The sequence below is a fragment of the Apteryx mantelli genome, chromosome 2, assembly GCF_036417845.1.
Source record: "Apteryx mantelli isolate bAptMan1 chromosome 2, bAptMan1.hap1, whole genome shotgun sequence".
Lineage (NCBI taxonomy): Eukaryota > Metazoa > Chordata > Aves > Apterygiformes > Apterygidae > Apteryx > Apteryx mantelli.
The window spans coordinates 36,769,346-36,784,120 of record NC_089979.1 but is presented as its reverse complement, the minus strand read 5'-3'; the positions used below and the strand labels follow the sequence as shown (position 1 = coordinate 36,784,120).

Here is a 14,775-nt window from a genome sequence, read left to right as displayed (position 1 = left end):
TCTAAAAGAAGGGGAAACAATATTGCCTTTCTCAAGCCTCTTTCTGACTTCATTTCTTTTGATGAAAGGCTATTGATTCAGGTGTGTTTGAGTGAACCTGTGAATATGCTGCTGACTCAGGAGTTCTTTAGAGTCACTAAAATAAATGTGAAATGCATGATTGTTTTTCTTATGTAAGTAATTGGTGAAATAGAAAATGGTTCTGTTGTTATTTGCAAAATGCAGTGAAGGGATAATATTGTTATCAAGAGATGTGTGCTAGAATATTTGACTTGTACTTCCTAGATTCCATTTGTCTGCTGTCAACCTATACCTCTGGTTGCCTTGTAAGCATTAGACACTTAAAAAAAAAAAAAGGATAGCACAAATTATTCACCATTAATTCTTGAAAATGAGTCACTATTAAAAGCTTAATTGTTTGCTGAGAGGGTCCAAATTAGTGGACTTTGCAATATCAAACAAAATTGAAGATATTTGTCCAAATTAAAATGGAAACACGCATCCAGAATATACCAAATGAACATGTATGCTCCTGTAATAATAATTTTATTATCTTCGGCTTGCAGGCCAGACTTTTAATTATGACCCTTTATATCAGTGAAAACCATGTATTTGGGATTAAAAACCTATTTCTTTAACTAGTCTAGTTAAAGACTGTGGTTTGATATACTCTATGCTACAAGTTTTTTAAAAACCAGAGAACACTTCTAATAACACTTTTCTAATTTCATGGTTCAGTGCACAGTCAGTAAAGATTTAAATAATTCAGAAAGAAAGCCTATTCTGTTACTTTATTAGAAGTTTGAGTCAGGCAAATTCTTTGACATTTAATAGGTTTTTAACCCTTTTAATAACTTCTTATAATGAAATTTATTGGAGGTTGTTTTAAATAAAGGGTTATTATATTAGAGTGAATAGCAGTCAGTAGTTTTTTATGATTAGTTTTGAGACCTTGGCCCTGTGTGACTCAAAGGATATTAAAACATAAAGTAGAAAAAAACGTTAATAGTCACCAAATTAACTGTGTGCCAAGAACTATAGAAACTTTATATTACTGCATTCCTGTCATTATGCAATTGTGCTATAAAATTTTGAAGTTGAATTTTGAGTATATAGTTGTTTTAAAGGAGCTTAAGATCACTTATAGAACCAGTACTGTATAAAGCAACCTGAAGTGATTTAATTTTTAACAGACTGGTTGTGGAAAGATTAGAGTAGTGAATTTAATAGTGTTTTGTGGGGTTTTTTTTTAGTTTATGGTTCTATTTACATGTGGGGTTTCTGCTGTTTAATTTTAAGACTGTTTTCCTAATCAACACAAATTTTGAATGATTCTTTCCTTTTATGCTGAAAATGCACTGGGCATGGTATGTAAAATACACTCATATACAACACTGAAGTATCCCCCCCAGTACCCACTTACTTTAAAACTTTGTCTTTCATTATGTCATTGGCTGACATAGAAGGGAATTATAAAAATGAGATGATGAAAACACACATGTCTTCCTCTGTTAGGTAGTGCTTCGGGTTATTCCTCTCAATGTGTTTTGAATGGTTCTCCATGGTCATTTTACAGTAACATCAGCTTTCATAACAAATCTTTCTTTAGAGTTCATTCTTGGATATATGTGTAACAAGAAGATTTGCTTACAGATTCGATCTATACTTTAAAGCATAACTGAATGCAAATAAAGACCTGAAATTATGTGGATCTTTGGGTTTGATCAGCCTTCATTCATGCTAGGACATACCAGCTTTATCCACTCCAATCAGTGAATCCTAACTTGTTTTCAGATTTCAAACTCATAAATATTGGGTCACTTTTTGTTTTTCACTGGTGTACAAATGCAAGTGTTCATTTAGTTTCAAGTTATCTCACTGTATCTCACCATGGGGAAAAAAAAACAAACATGAAACTATATGGTTTGTTTTTAATTCAGGAGACATTCATCTGGAATCCTACCTACCAATATGCATTGAGTAATCATGTGGTATTGCTGCTCAAAATAAGTATGAACTTTGTAAAACACTTTTTGAATATCTAAAATAAGCATTTCTGTATTTTAAGACACTCTTTTAAGCTTAAACTTAACTCTGATTCTGTGATTCACTGATATTGCTTGCATTTTGGATCATTACAAAAATGTATGAGGTTTTGTTTGTTTGTTTGTTTTGCAATTGTTTGTTCTCACTGGAAGTGATGGGTTTATTCTCCCAAACACAGTTCCTTTTCCATATGCTAGATCTCACAATTCTGCCTTGTATCTTAACGTATGATTTTTTCTTTTGAAACCTTGAGAGTCAAGTGATTATGTAGGAATTCAAATTCTTTCTCTCTTTTTTAATGAATATCTTTGTGTCACTGGAAGACCTCTTATACAATGGTTTATAGTACAAGACAATTAAAAACCTAAGATAAAAGCATCAAAATTCCTCAGCAAATCTCATGACTTTCAAGAGGTTGGCACAACTTGGGTAGTACTACAGTTTAATGTAGCGCTGTTCGGGAATATACAAAGGTTCAGTTTTAATATGGCACAAGCACTGGCAAAATTTGCCCTGGAAATAAAAATGAGAAGATGCCTAATAACAGGTCTGTTGCATCTACATGGTGACTAAAATAGCTGACACCAGTGAAGAAGGAAGCACGTTGTGGGTATCTTGACTGATCCTCTTGTGTTTTTCTCTCAAAATCTTTGTTGGAAGTAATTGATTGAAACGTAGCCTCATATAGTATGTAAAATTGTTTCTCCCTCACTAGACTTGACCACTCAAGAAAGAGGTAAAAAAACATCAACCGTTTTCACAATCTTCATCAGAAAAACTCACATGGATTCTCAGCTAGTAAAAAAAAAAAGCAAAAATTGCTGTTAGACCTGATGGTGATAATAGAAATACCGCCTGCTGTGCCTCCGCTTGAATTTGCCCAGGGTAGTGGGATATGTGATCTCTGCTTGCTTCAGTGACTGAGCTCTATGTATTTCTCCTTGTGTTTTAATGTTTTCATCTCCAGTTGTAGAATTCCTAGTGTTTCTTGCATACACTTAGACCTGTCATTTTTATTTTAATCTGTAAAGCCAGCCTGTCTTTCTTCCTTCATTGAATGGTTACTTTTTTTAGAAATGTATTTAGGTAGGGAGAGACAATTTGGGCTTTTATGGCTTTTGAGAGATATGTTACATCACAGTTCTTATTTACAAGTAAAATAACATAGGAATTATTATGCTAACAGCACGTTCCATTTGAAACTGCCTGCCTAATTCTTCCTGTGAAAAACCTGTTAACTTCCTAAAGTCACTGTTTGGGTTGTTAGGTAAGAATCCTGACATTTGACTCTCTCTGCATCTTGCGTCATTAACCACCTATTACCAGAAAGACAGCTATTAGGGATTTTTGTGTGCTATAGATTATGGATTCATGCTGTAGGGATTTGAAGGTCTCTATCTGAATACTGTGTCAGATGAGGATATCTGTATCTTGTGGAGTTTTGGGCATGATTTCAAGAAAGATGAAGACTGTTGGACATAATCCAGAGGACAGCAGCAAGAATGATCAGAGATGTAGAAAACACAGCATATGAAGAAAGTCTTTCAGTCTTCAGGTTTGATTGCTTAGTCTAAAGAACAGAAATTGAAAAAAAATTCATAATAGCCTTCAAGTGTGTACAAGTTCTCTGCAAAGAAGGAGAAAACATTCCTCATGTCCACTGGGAGCAGAGCAAAAAGTAGTAGGTTTAAATTACAACAAAGGAGATTTAGGTGAGACATTACAGGGGAAAAAAAAAAAAACCTTTCCAGTGTAAGGATAGTTAAGCACAAGAATTGCCTAGGGAGGTTATGAAGAGGTTAGACAAACATCTGTCAGAAATGATTTAGGTATAGCTAATCCTGCTGTGGGATAAAGTGTTGGACTAAATAACCTTTTGAGGTCCCTTGTAACACTATTTTCTGTGAATCTGTGATTAGGATACTGTACTCATTTTGTCCCACAGTAAGATGTTTCTGTGTAGGGATTATGTGACTCTATTCTGCCTAAAATGCTTTTCTTCATTTTTGCTTTAAGCCAATGGGTAGAACGATGGTCTAACATTTAAAGCGCTTTAGTTTTACCACCTTAGTAACTTTGAGCAGGGCACTCCTTCAAGAGCTTGTTTTCAGTCACATAACAAAGTGACTGTTCGGGCTGCACGCTAAACATGTGCCTATGAAAAGGGTTGTAGGTACCCACCCCGGGAGTAGTGGCTCTCACTATGTCTTTTGAACTTGCAGCCAAACACTTACATGGGCGGATGCTCCATTTCTGCCTATAAGTGCAGTGCAAACAGAAAAATAAAATAGCCATGAAAAGAAATGTATCCTAGCTTCCCTGTTAGTAAAACCAAAATAAAACCAGACATCTTCCAGAGCTGAATGTAGCACTACTTGTGAAATATCCTGGACTCGACAGATGGAGAGTGATATTAAAGTGCCAGATATTATCGCTGTTACCTCATCAGAGAGGCCACAGCAGGTGTCAGGTTAAGACCGTCCTTATTTGCTGCAACTTTCAAACTCCTTAACTTTGTTCCCCGGCTTGGGACTCTGCCACCCGGCAGGATTTGTGCACAGCTCTGTGTTTGGCATGCAGAGCGGAGCTACTGCTCAGCCACACGGTGGTGGGTTTTGGAAAACTCCACCTGGAAGAACAGGGAATAGGAAGGTTCTGATTGTAAAGTAGTTTATAAAAGTTGGTCATGCTCTGCCTGTAATGTTGACAGAGACTGTGTATGATTAGCGCCAGTGTGTTTGCAGTGTCTAGGTGAGCATCGCATTTGAAACAGGAGCATCCTGCCCTGCCGTAGCAGAGCTGCCGCTCTGCGGGTTTCACAGGTAGCGACCATTTGGTCGCTGCTCTCGAACCCAGCAGGGAAAACGGGGCAGTTCCTGAAGTTTGTTGATTGCTTAGAAAATTTAAGATTCACCCTCAGGTGCTTTCCACAGTGTAATCTTATAACTATTCACAATTAATGTTTATGTGGTTAGCGGCCTGTTTGTACTGGAGGGACACCTTGCCAAGCACCACGACTCTGGGAGAGGGTCTTTGCTGGCACATTCCCAGGTCACACTTCTCTGTGCAAGGCAGACCCCTAGGGTAAGGGTTTCCGTCTTGGCATCTGAAGGGGAACATGTATTGTTAAAAAAGAGGTCTCCATGCTGCTTTTTTAAAGGTAAACTGATATTCCTCTGATTTAAAAATTCAAAAGATAAGCTGAGCCCCCATGGAAAAAAGTGTGTGGTTTTTTTTTCCTGCTGAACCTACTCATTTGCAAATCTCAGAATGAAGGGTCCTCTTTCAACTGTGTGCATACCTATTTTGTCTACCTTTTTGGTCTCCTTGGGCATACTGCCCAAGTATACCTTTTGATGCTGTCCTTCCTCTTCCTCTCTCCCCCTGTCTCTGCCAAGTGTACGAGGTTGCCACCAGTTGGTGTCATGTTATCTGCACATTGTATGCAGTCCTTCAGTGCTGGAGCTAAAAGTGAAAACAGACTGTTTAAAAATATGTGTTGTTTAAAGATGACAAATGCAGAATGCTCTGCAGTATCTATCTGATAATATTTGAAATGTTTTTAATAAAGATAAATAAAAGAGCTTTTAATAAAGTAGCATTAGTTTTAATAATGACAAGTGCATTTAATTTTACCTGGGAAAAAAATAATCAAAATTATAACCTTTGCTCTACTTTCACTGAGCTGGATACTTTGCAAATTTATTCAAAACCCTGAAGCACCTGTTTGAAGCAGAGTTTCAAATAGTGCTTGTTTACATTTCAGAGTTCATGAAGCCAGTAGAAGTATTACCATTAAAAAATCGGCAGTGCTTTCCCAGCCTGCTGTCATCTCCCGAAAAGCTTTCTTCTTGGCACCAATCCGGCCCGGAGAGGTGCCTCTCCCCTGCAAAAACCCAGAGGTGTGGGAGCGGGGCAGCGCATTGCCAGGCCCTGCCGCCACCACAGGCAGCAGCTGGTGAGTAGCGCTCGCAAGCGCGGCCCCAGGGCTGCCTCTGTGCGCCGCCACCACCGCTGCTCCCCAGCTGTTCCCCAGCCAAGAACAGCTGGATGGGGAGGAGATGCAGCCGGGGAGGAGGCAGAGCTTCCTGGGCACGGCGGTGGTGCTGTAGCCTGCCAGCCAGAGGCAGAGGGGATGGGAGCTGTTTGGTCTTCCTTTCTCTCCTCTGGTGGTTCGGTAGTCATTGCATGAACTTGAACGTATCTGTATTGATAACCGCTTTTTTACCAAAAGCTATTAATTTCTAAAGCAATATAAATACAGGTGTAATTGTGATGTCATGTTGTCAGAATCTATTTCAAATAGTTTGTAGAGATACATGTATATTTAAAGTGGTAAGTATTCCAGAACTCAATGGTATTATCAGTTTGATTTACTGCCAACCAGTCAGCTTTACAAAAATCAATCCCCAAGCTCATAAAATATGTCCCTAAAATTTGTAATACTTTATCAATAATCAGAAAAAAGGTGAAGCTCCAGATTTATCTTTTCTTTTCCTGAGCCTGATTCAGGAGCTTACTGGTTGAAAGGTATCTCACAGATTGGTCTGATACACAGGACTGTGTGTATGAGAGAGAGAGGTTATAGAAATCATGAGTTACAAAAAGTAAAAAAAAAGCACTTGAGTGATCTTTAGACATTTTGGATGACACTTCTAACAAAGACTGTCAGAGAATAAATGTGGTTATGTTAATATATTGAATCATTAACACATGCCCTTATTGTAATGGAACTTACGCAATGATAGTTCCCATCAGATGCTATGCAATATATATGGCATGTTTGTCTGATGCATTGAAAGACAACTATATTTATTTCATTTCAGCTTTGAACTGACACTTCAATTTTAAATCACCTACCTAACACCTTAGCTTAAACCTGAGCTTCCCCTTGACACTCTTTGTCTTTTGTCATCTCTCTGTATGAGTACACTGAAAGACATTATAAGCAATCTGCTGTAGTGTCTGTGTATGGTACATTTGACCTCTGGATAAGAAAAGAGTTTCATCCTCCAGTGCTTTTAATTCTTATCCTTGCAGAGCCTGAATTTGTTGCTTGAATTAAAATAGTATGTCTCGTTAATACTAAGATGCAGTGACCCACATAGCACAATGGATTCATTTGTCAACTCTGCAACTTCAGGGCTTTCAGTTCATGTATGTCTTAGCAGCAAATCAACGTGGAAATCAATTGATCAGGCTGTCAGAGAGTGGATCCTTCTTGTCAGTGTTCTGCATCTCACTGGGCAGCACAAGGCAGAATAGGTTTGGACTTAATAGTACATACTCAAACTCTAAAAATTCTAGATCCCAAATTCACTGCTAAAGCACACACAAATCTTCTGAACAGTAGGAACTGGAAATTGTCTTGAATTTTGAGGATATTTGTGTTCTGATCTGATTCTGAACTTCAGAATGCAAACCTGTCCCTGTTTGTTAGCATTTCTGAAATACTTGAAACACAGTCAAAGAAAGCAGTGTCCATTTGTGCCCCCCATAGTGAAACAAGCTTTCAGTGCTCCATGCTATTCCCACGGGCTGAGGCTAGAGCCCAAACAGTTTATAACAGTGAGTGTTATGCAAATGTCAATTATATCCTATTTTGTTTATTTCCAGTATTTATATGTTTATTTAAGTACTTGCCATTTCTTTTGAACACAATGCAGCCAACCAGGCAAACTGAGGTCTAAAGGAACAGAGCACTTTATTAGTGATATGCTTAATACAGTTTTTTTCCTCTTGTAGATGCAAGATTTACGGAATACAGAAGGATCCCAGTATAGTTCCCATCCTCAGATGGCAACCATGAGGCCAAGGGTTCAACCTGCAGATATTAGGCAGCCAGGAATGGTGCAGCACGGGCCGCTGACTACTATTAACCAGTCCCAGCTCAGTGCACAACTTGGTTTGAATATGGGTGGAAACAATGTTCCTCACAACTCACCCTCTCCACCTGGAAGCAAATCTGCAACTCCTTCACCATCCAGTTCAGTCCATGAAGATGAAGGAGAAGATAGCTCTAAGGTAGGCTTAGATGCTAGGATTACGATGTAAATGGTGGATATTTTTAGGACCTGCTAAATGAATCATATGGCCACAGTTATTAAGGTGATACTTTTTTAATTGTGGGTGATTGAATGAAGTGGGAAAAAAAAGGGTTATGAATACACATCTTCCAGTTTCCAGTCAATTCTTCAGGCATCTTGAGTAAATGACATCATTTGTCTTTGAGTGAACAAACTGGAATCCTGTAAAAGATTAAAGGATAGCCATTCCTGTAGGACTTTTATATAAAGGTTGAGGTTTCTCACTTACATAGAATGGATGCTTCTTCCAAGTTAAAGATAAGCAATTACTGCAATAAAAAATGTGAAATGTGTGCACAATATGCTAATCTTTGCTACTTGATCACAAGATGAGTGAACATCATAGCAACCAGAAACAGAAAGATCCTCTAATAACTTTAAAAATCTTGCCTTGAAAAACTCAAAGACCCATTAAGCATTTATACTTTTGGAGGTGCTGATACTCCAGCATGATATATTTAAGCTTCATTTTAGTGTCACTACAGGCATAAAGTAATAATAATCATTTAAGTAATAAATAATATATTTAAATGATAAATAACAAGCTATATAGCAGCTTGCATGCAAAATCCTCCCAAAACTCCCCATATCCTGAAAACCTCCCCAAAGTTAAGCAAGTATATTATCTTAATTTTGGAAACAGAAAAAGATTGTGACTTAGCACAAAGTCATCCAATAAACTGGAAACAGAGCATATTGAAATTGAGTACCTCTTAGCTCTGTTTTATGGTCACTACAAAATAGCAGTCCTATTATGCAGTAGTGAAGATGTTGTAACATAGTTATAACTTGTGGGGAAAAGTTGCAGACTTGCAAGGAATGTGAAAAAAACACATTGTGAGTCACTGAGGAGGTATAATCCAGTCAAGAAATGTATGTCTGATTTGTTTTCAAATTATATTGTTTCATGCCTCAAGCTATAAAATAATCATGTAATTGGAAACATATGTTTTACTACATTTTGAATAAATTCTGATTCAAAGTTTTATTTCAGGACTTTACCCTGATTTCACAAACTTTAGGTTTTAAAAGTTACTGAATAATTCATACATTTTAAATGAGCACTTCCTTACTGAGGGAGACTTTAGAATACAACTATATAAAAATAATTCCAGGCAGCCTTTACTTTTTCAGAATAATTTATTCACTGTTCCTGTTTCTTTGGTAATATTTTTATGTATTGGTGGGATTGTGCAAGATGCTGAGATCTTTAAACTTCTGGAGAGAAAGTCCAAGGAAATAATTGAGGTATCCTTTTTTCTTTTATTGAATACTTCACTTAGCTAACCCTTATATGTGGTGTACTTTCTCAACACTTCATGCTAGCAAAAATGTAGGATTGTGGTTTCATGCAGACAGTGACTCATCTGAAGCTAATATTTTCAATAAAGAAATACCAAACTCTGCATACCGAGTAAGACTTGGTCCTGCCTCTGTGGATGTCAGTTTATATAGTGTAGATCTTTTTAACAAGCCATGTTACTTTGGAAACCTCTCTTTAAAATTGTCTCAGTCTGAGTAGAAATAGATCAGAAATGGGAAAACACACAACACAAGATTAAAAAGAAAAATGAGTCAGTAGGCAGAAGTTGATACATTACCTTCAAATTCTTCCATAATTATCATTTTCTGTGCTAACAGTAATGTTTTAAAAAATCTTAAAATTGATGATAGAGGGCTTAAAGTAGTCTCTGAATAATAGGGATTAAAATGCAAGCTTGATGGGGGGCAGATTGTGCCATATCTGTCTACTGTGGGATTTTTTACATCTTCCTGTTAAATGCCTGAAGTTGGCCACAACTGGAGACAGTGCACTGGGCTAGAATGGCTGATCCAATGTAATAGTTCCTTTATCGCTCGTAAAAGCCAAGAGATTTTGATTAATCAGTATAAGGAACTAGTGTATTGTTGTAGTTTACGATTTAAACCCCTCTGTTGTGTATCTTTGTGTCATACTGGTCTTCCTGGAAGCTGCCAATGAAGGGATATGGATACTTAGTATAAACCAACTTTCTATCTGTTTCCACAGCAGTGACAGTATATGATTTTCTCAGAGCTGCTCTGGAGGGGTAGGTGAGGTTTCTTCTCATTCCAGAAATTGTCTTCCTAGTGAAAGAAAATGCTGGACGGGGACAGGAAGCCATAGAGCAGCAACTCTGACTCTTGTGAGAGCTATATCTTTTACCTGAAAATAACTTTGCTAAATTTGGAGTTTTCTCTTTATTTAATAAATTGTCCAGTAAATGTGTGAAACAATTTAATAGATCAAAGCCAGAGTTCGTTATTCAATTTAATTGAATAACAACGTTAAATAGCAACACACACGTTGAAGTCATGTGGTGGCTACCAGTGATGATCATACTTGAATAAATTTCAAAGCGCAGCTTCATGAAGTCAGTAAGATGTTCCTGCCATGAGGACTGTGTAAAAAACAAATCTCTCTGAATTCATCTTGTTATTAATAACAACAACAGTGACATTCTCCTATTTAATTGGCAAGAGATGTTGGCCAATTCCTTTACCAACATTGATCAAAAAGACAAAGTGTATTTTCAGATGGTATAGGTGTCCTTTACCTCAATGTCAAATGGCCTCCATTAGTTTATACCAGCTGAATACTCAGCCTTACATTTAACAGAGAATCCACTGAACCCTTGATTGAAGATTTGGTAGAGAAAACCCTAACAACCCTAACGTTTCTCTGTGGAGAAAAAATAAAGAAATCTCAGTGTCCTGTTCATGTTTGCATGAATTTATAAAATGGGGATGACCAAAGGTATAAACAAATATATGCCTTTGGACTAGAAATATAATTGTATCCCTACTGCACCATTGATTTGAGAGCATGTAGGAAATTACCGTATCAACTTAATGTACATATCCCAAATACCAGCAGTAAAGAAACTTAACAAACTGATGTAATTGTGCATGCACTGAGCTTCCAGGCAGTTCATTCAGTGGTAAATATCATTCAAATTGTTCTAAGCCCTATTCATAGAAGAAACACATGTACACAGCTACTGGCAGCAGCTGCTAAATATTTTTTGACAATGCTTATTCTAATAAGGGCCATTTCATATAGGCCACTTGGACTTTAAACTGCAGATACTCCTTAGCTAAAGAGCCCAAAAGAGGGAAAGGAGCTGTGTTAAAGAGTACTCGGTTGCACTAGACTGTCACTCTGAAAGCAAGACAGCTGATGTTGCTTGACCATACAGTCAGTGACAACAGGAGCATCTATACAGATGGAAAGCTGGTTAGGACCATGGAAATAGGAACTGAAGTCTTTGACCAAGGCAGTTGTTTGTGCAGGTGGTGTATATCCTTAAGTCTGCTTAAGTCTTCTGAATTCATTATGTAGAGCTGTGGTTAGAAGAAAAAAGCGTAAACTTAAAAATCTATAGACATAAGTAGCTAGAGGAACATTCTAAACAAAGTGGCCGCTTACCACATGCTTTATTCTGACCATTGGAATATTACATTTATGTAATTCTTGCCATAATTCATATTGTTGGATCATTAAACGTATTCTGTTATTGCCGAGCATAACTGTGAGATGCTGAAAACATTATTGGTTTGCAAATATGTATTTCTCCATAGATGGATGAGAGGGTTTTCTTCCATGCTCATTTGAATATCACTTATGAGCAAATTTCAAATAATGTAGTTCAGAGGAAAGATAGTGAGAGGACTGCAAGAATTAACTAACAGAAACACGATTACCAGAGAGCTGCTGCAGCATATTCTCTTTATGTGGTAGAGGTTTTACAATATTTACTTTATATGATAAGAGTTATAAGTAGAATTCTATGTTGTCTGTTCAGCCTATTATGCAGATGGTGCTTGATTAAAATCTATTTTAAACTACAGCTATTACTGCAAGATAGTGTGCGTAAAACAGCTCTCCTAGCTCCATTAAAGGCTTTGGTACTATTGCAGTTTATTTTAAATATGCTTATAGACATTTTCCAACTTCTCAAGGGACATTTAGATATCCACGATGTGCCTTACTTGATAGTTTTAAACCTTACACTAGATATTCTTGTGATCTATTATGTGTGCAACATGGTTAATGTACACTTTTTTAAAGTGAAAGATTATTGCTTTCTTGTGATAAATAAGTTAAATACATCACCATAATTAAGCAATAAGCCATGACAGGAGGTGGATTACGATGAGCTAACTACACCGCTAGGGATTTTGAGGCACAAGTCTATGCCTAGCAGAATATATATGTTTTTTTTATTTTATTTCTCATCTGTCTCTGCTTTGGTGGTTAGAAGTGGAGTCTATGATGCCGGTAGACTGATGGGAGCATAAGGTAGGCCATCATCTCAGACATTTGCAAGGATATTAGTACTGGAATTCTGATATTCTTTTTATTTAGTTATTTTTGTATAAGACAAAGAATTTCCCCTGTGAGTACTCTCTTTTTAACAGTGCATTTTTGAAGTCTCTTGATCAGTCAGGTTGGAGAATTAGGTTTTAGAGCTGTTCTCAGAATGATTTACCAGAAGACTTCTTATACAAGTTTCCACAGCACATCACCTAGTTTACGAGTATTTTAGATTTTGTGGTATCCTAAAATACAGAAATCTTGTAAATCTCATTAGTGCAAAAATACTTTGAAAACTGGGAAAACTTGGCGAATAATGAAGGTAAAAACTTTAACTATGGTCTCAGTTATTGTTAAGGCTCCTTGCTCATGGAGTTTGCTTAGAACTATCTGGAGAGTTTGGATTGGTATTGCCAAATGAACTAGGGAGCACAGAGTATGTATGTGCACACAACATTCCTTTGAATTTCATTTAGCTGGTAGTTTTGCCTATCTTGTAGACCAAAATAATAGCAAAAGACTAGAAGTTTGACAGAGGTAAATTAATGATGGGTAGCACACTGCTGCTCTTCTTCGATATTTTCTGAAATACTGCCAGCAGGCTCCAAGGCTATTAACCTTATATTAAAAATATATCTAGTATAACATAATGCTTATGAAACAAGCAACTTCATTTTCAAGTTGTAGTCATCATATCATTCTCATGCTTAAAAAGTCACAGAGATCCAGGTTGTTCACTGTAGTCACCTGGGCCCTGTTGAACATCACGCAGTGACTTGTGTAAGAAAAATAAAAACATTTTCTCTCAAACTGAGAATACGCAGCCATTTTTCTCATGTAGTTCTGCTGATTTGAAGAGCTCCTGTGCTCTGATGTGTCATTTGATAAGCATTATTAAAAAAAAAAATACAAGCATGTAATGAAAGTCATACCTGTTAGATTGTGACTTTTACACCCTTGATCTTTTCATACTTCAAACTGCTTATGATGTGCAGTACGCTGGCCATGTCGTCAAGAGAAAAAAGCCTCTTAACTCTCTGGTTAGATCACACATCATTGCTAGAGGTATAGTGAATTGAATGATCGTGTCAACAGAAGATACTTTGCCATGGAGTGCCAATCTGTTGAAGAATTAGAACAATGTCCCTTTATATATAGGCTTGCAAGTCATCTAAGAAAGTAGGGTGCTGTGGTGGTGATCAGGGTTTCTGAGATATTAAATAGCAAAGTGTAATTGCACTTCACAAATTTGCATGTTCTCATATGCAGTTTTTTTGGTACACAAACATGCACGTGCACTTCTCTTCATACACGATTCCTTTTTCACTCCTTTTTGCAAACCACCAGGAATTTTCTTGTAGAGGAACAGAGAAAAACATCTAGAAGGATAAGAAATGATCCCCTATAGGAGTCCAGACTAACTGATCCATACTGGTAAAACTTTATTTCTAAAGATTTTGATTAGAAGGAGTCACTTTATTCGCAATCAGATTCTCTTCAAATTCCCTGGAAGGACACCCACCAGTTGCAGCAGAAAGTGATCTGAGCCCTAGTCTAGGGTAGGCCTCTCAAGGAAAAGGATGAGGATAAGAGGAAGGTCAAAATTACAGTGTTGTTTCTGTCTTCAGATGGTTCATTTGGTTGAATTGGTGGTCAGTGTATAATGAAACATGCCCTGGATTTACTCATTATAGATAAGCACGTAATGGCCATTAGCAATAAAACTGAGAAGAGGTGAAAAGATGACCAGGTGAACTATAAATGAAGTAACAATTATATGAAAGCAAAATGTCAAGCACTGCAAGGGAAACAGTTACATAATCCATAATATTTATAATGCGTTTTGTAGAGTCAGATGATGTCAACATTTAGATTTTCAAAGCTGACAATTAAAATGCCATTTGACTTGCAAAATCCAAAATATATGTGCTTTACAGAAGCTGGCTGAGTTAAATTGGCTTTTTAATAGTACTTTTCTCATTTTATGTTACAGGTCAATGGAGGAGAGAAGAGACCTGCTTCAGATATGGGAAAGAAACCCAAAACTCCCAAAAAGAAGAAGAAGAAGGACCCAAATGAGCCACAGAAGCCTGTGTCTGCCTATGCATTATTCTTTCGAGACACTCAAGCAGCCATCAAGGGCCAAAATCCAAATGCTACTTTTGGTGAAGTCTCTAAAATTGTAGCTTCAATGTGGGACGGCTTAGGAGAAGAACAAAAACAGGTACAAAATGTGCTGTAGCTCAGAGACTTTGTTTCAGGAAAGTGTTATCTGTGTCATCTAAGCACTGTAGGCAGCTTCTTTCA

The 14,775-nt window shown here is 37.1% G+C and overlaps 1 protein-coding gene across 2 annotated transcripts in view; it reads left to right on the top strand.

The window, feature by feature from the left end:
• TOX (thymocyte selection associated high mobility group box) overlaps positions 1–14,775 on the top strand; it is a 222,732-nt gene that overhangs the window by 166,573 nt on the left and 41,384 nt on the right. For both annotated transcript variants that reach the window (XM_067292333.1, XM_013954754.2), the window contains 2 exons: positions 7,792–8,070; positions 14,462–14,692. In XM_067292333.1, coding sequence (XP_067148434.1) covers positions 7,792–8,070; positions 14,462–14,692 — 510 coding nt within the window. The remainder of the gene's footprint in view (positions 1–7,791; positions 8,071–14,461; positions 14,693–14,775) is intronic.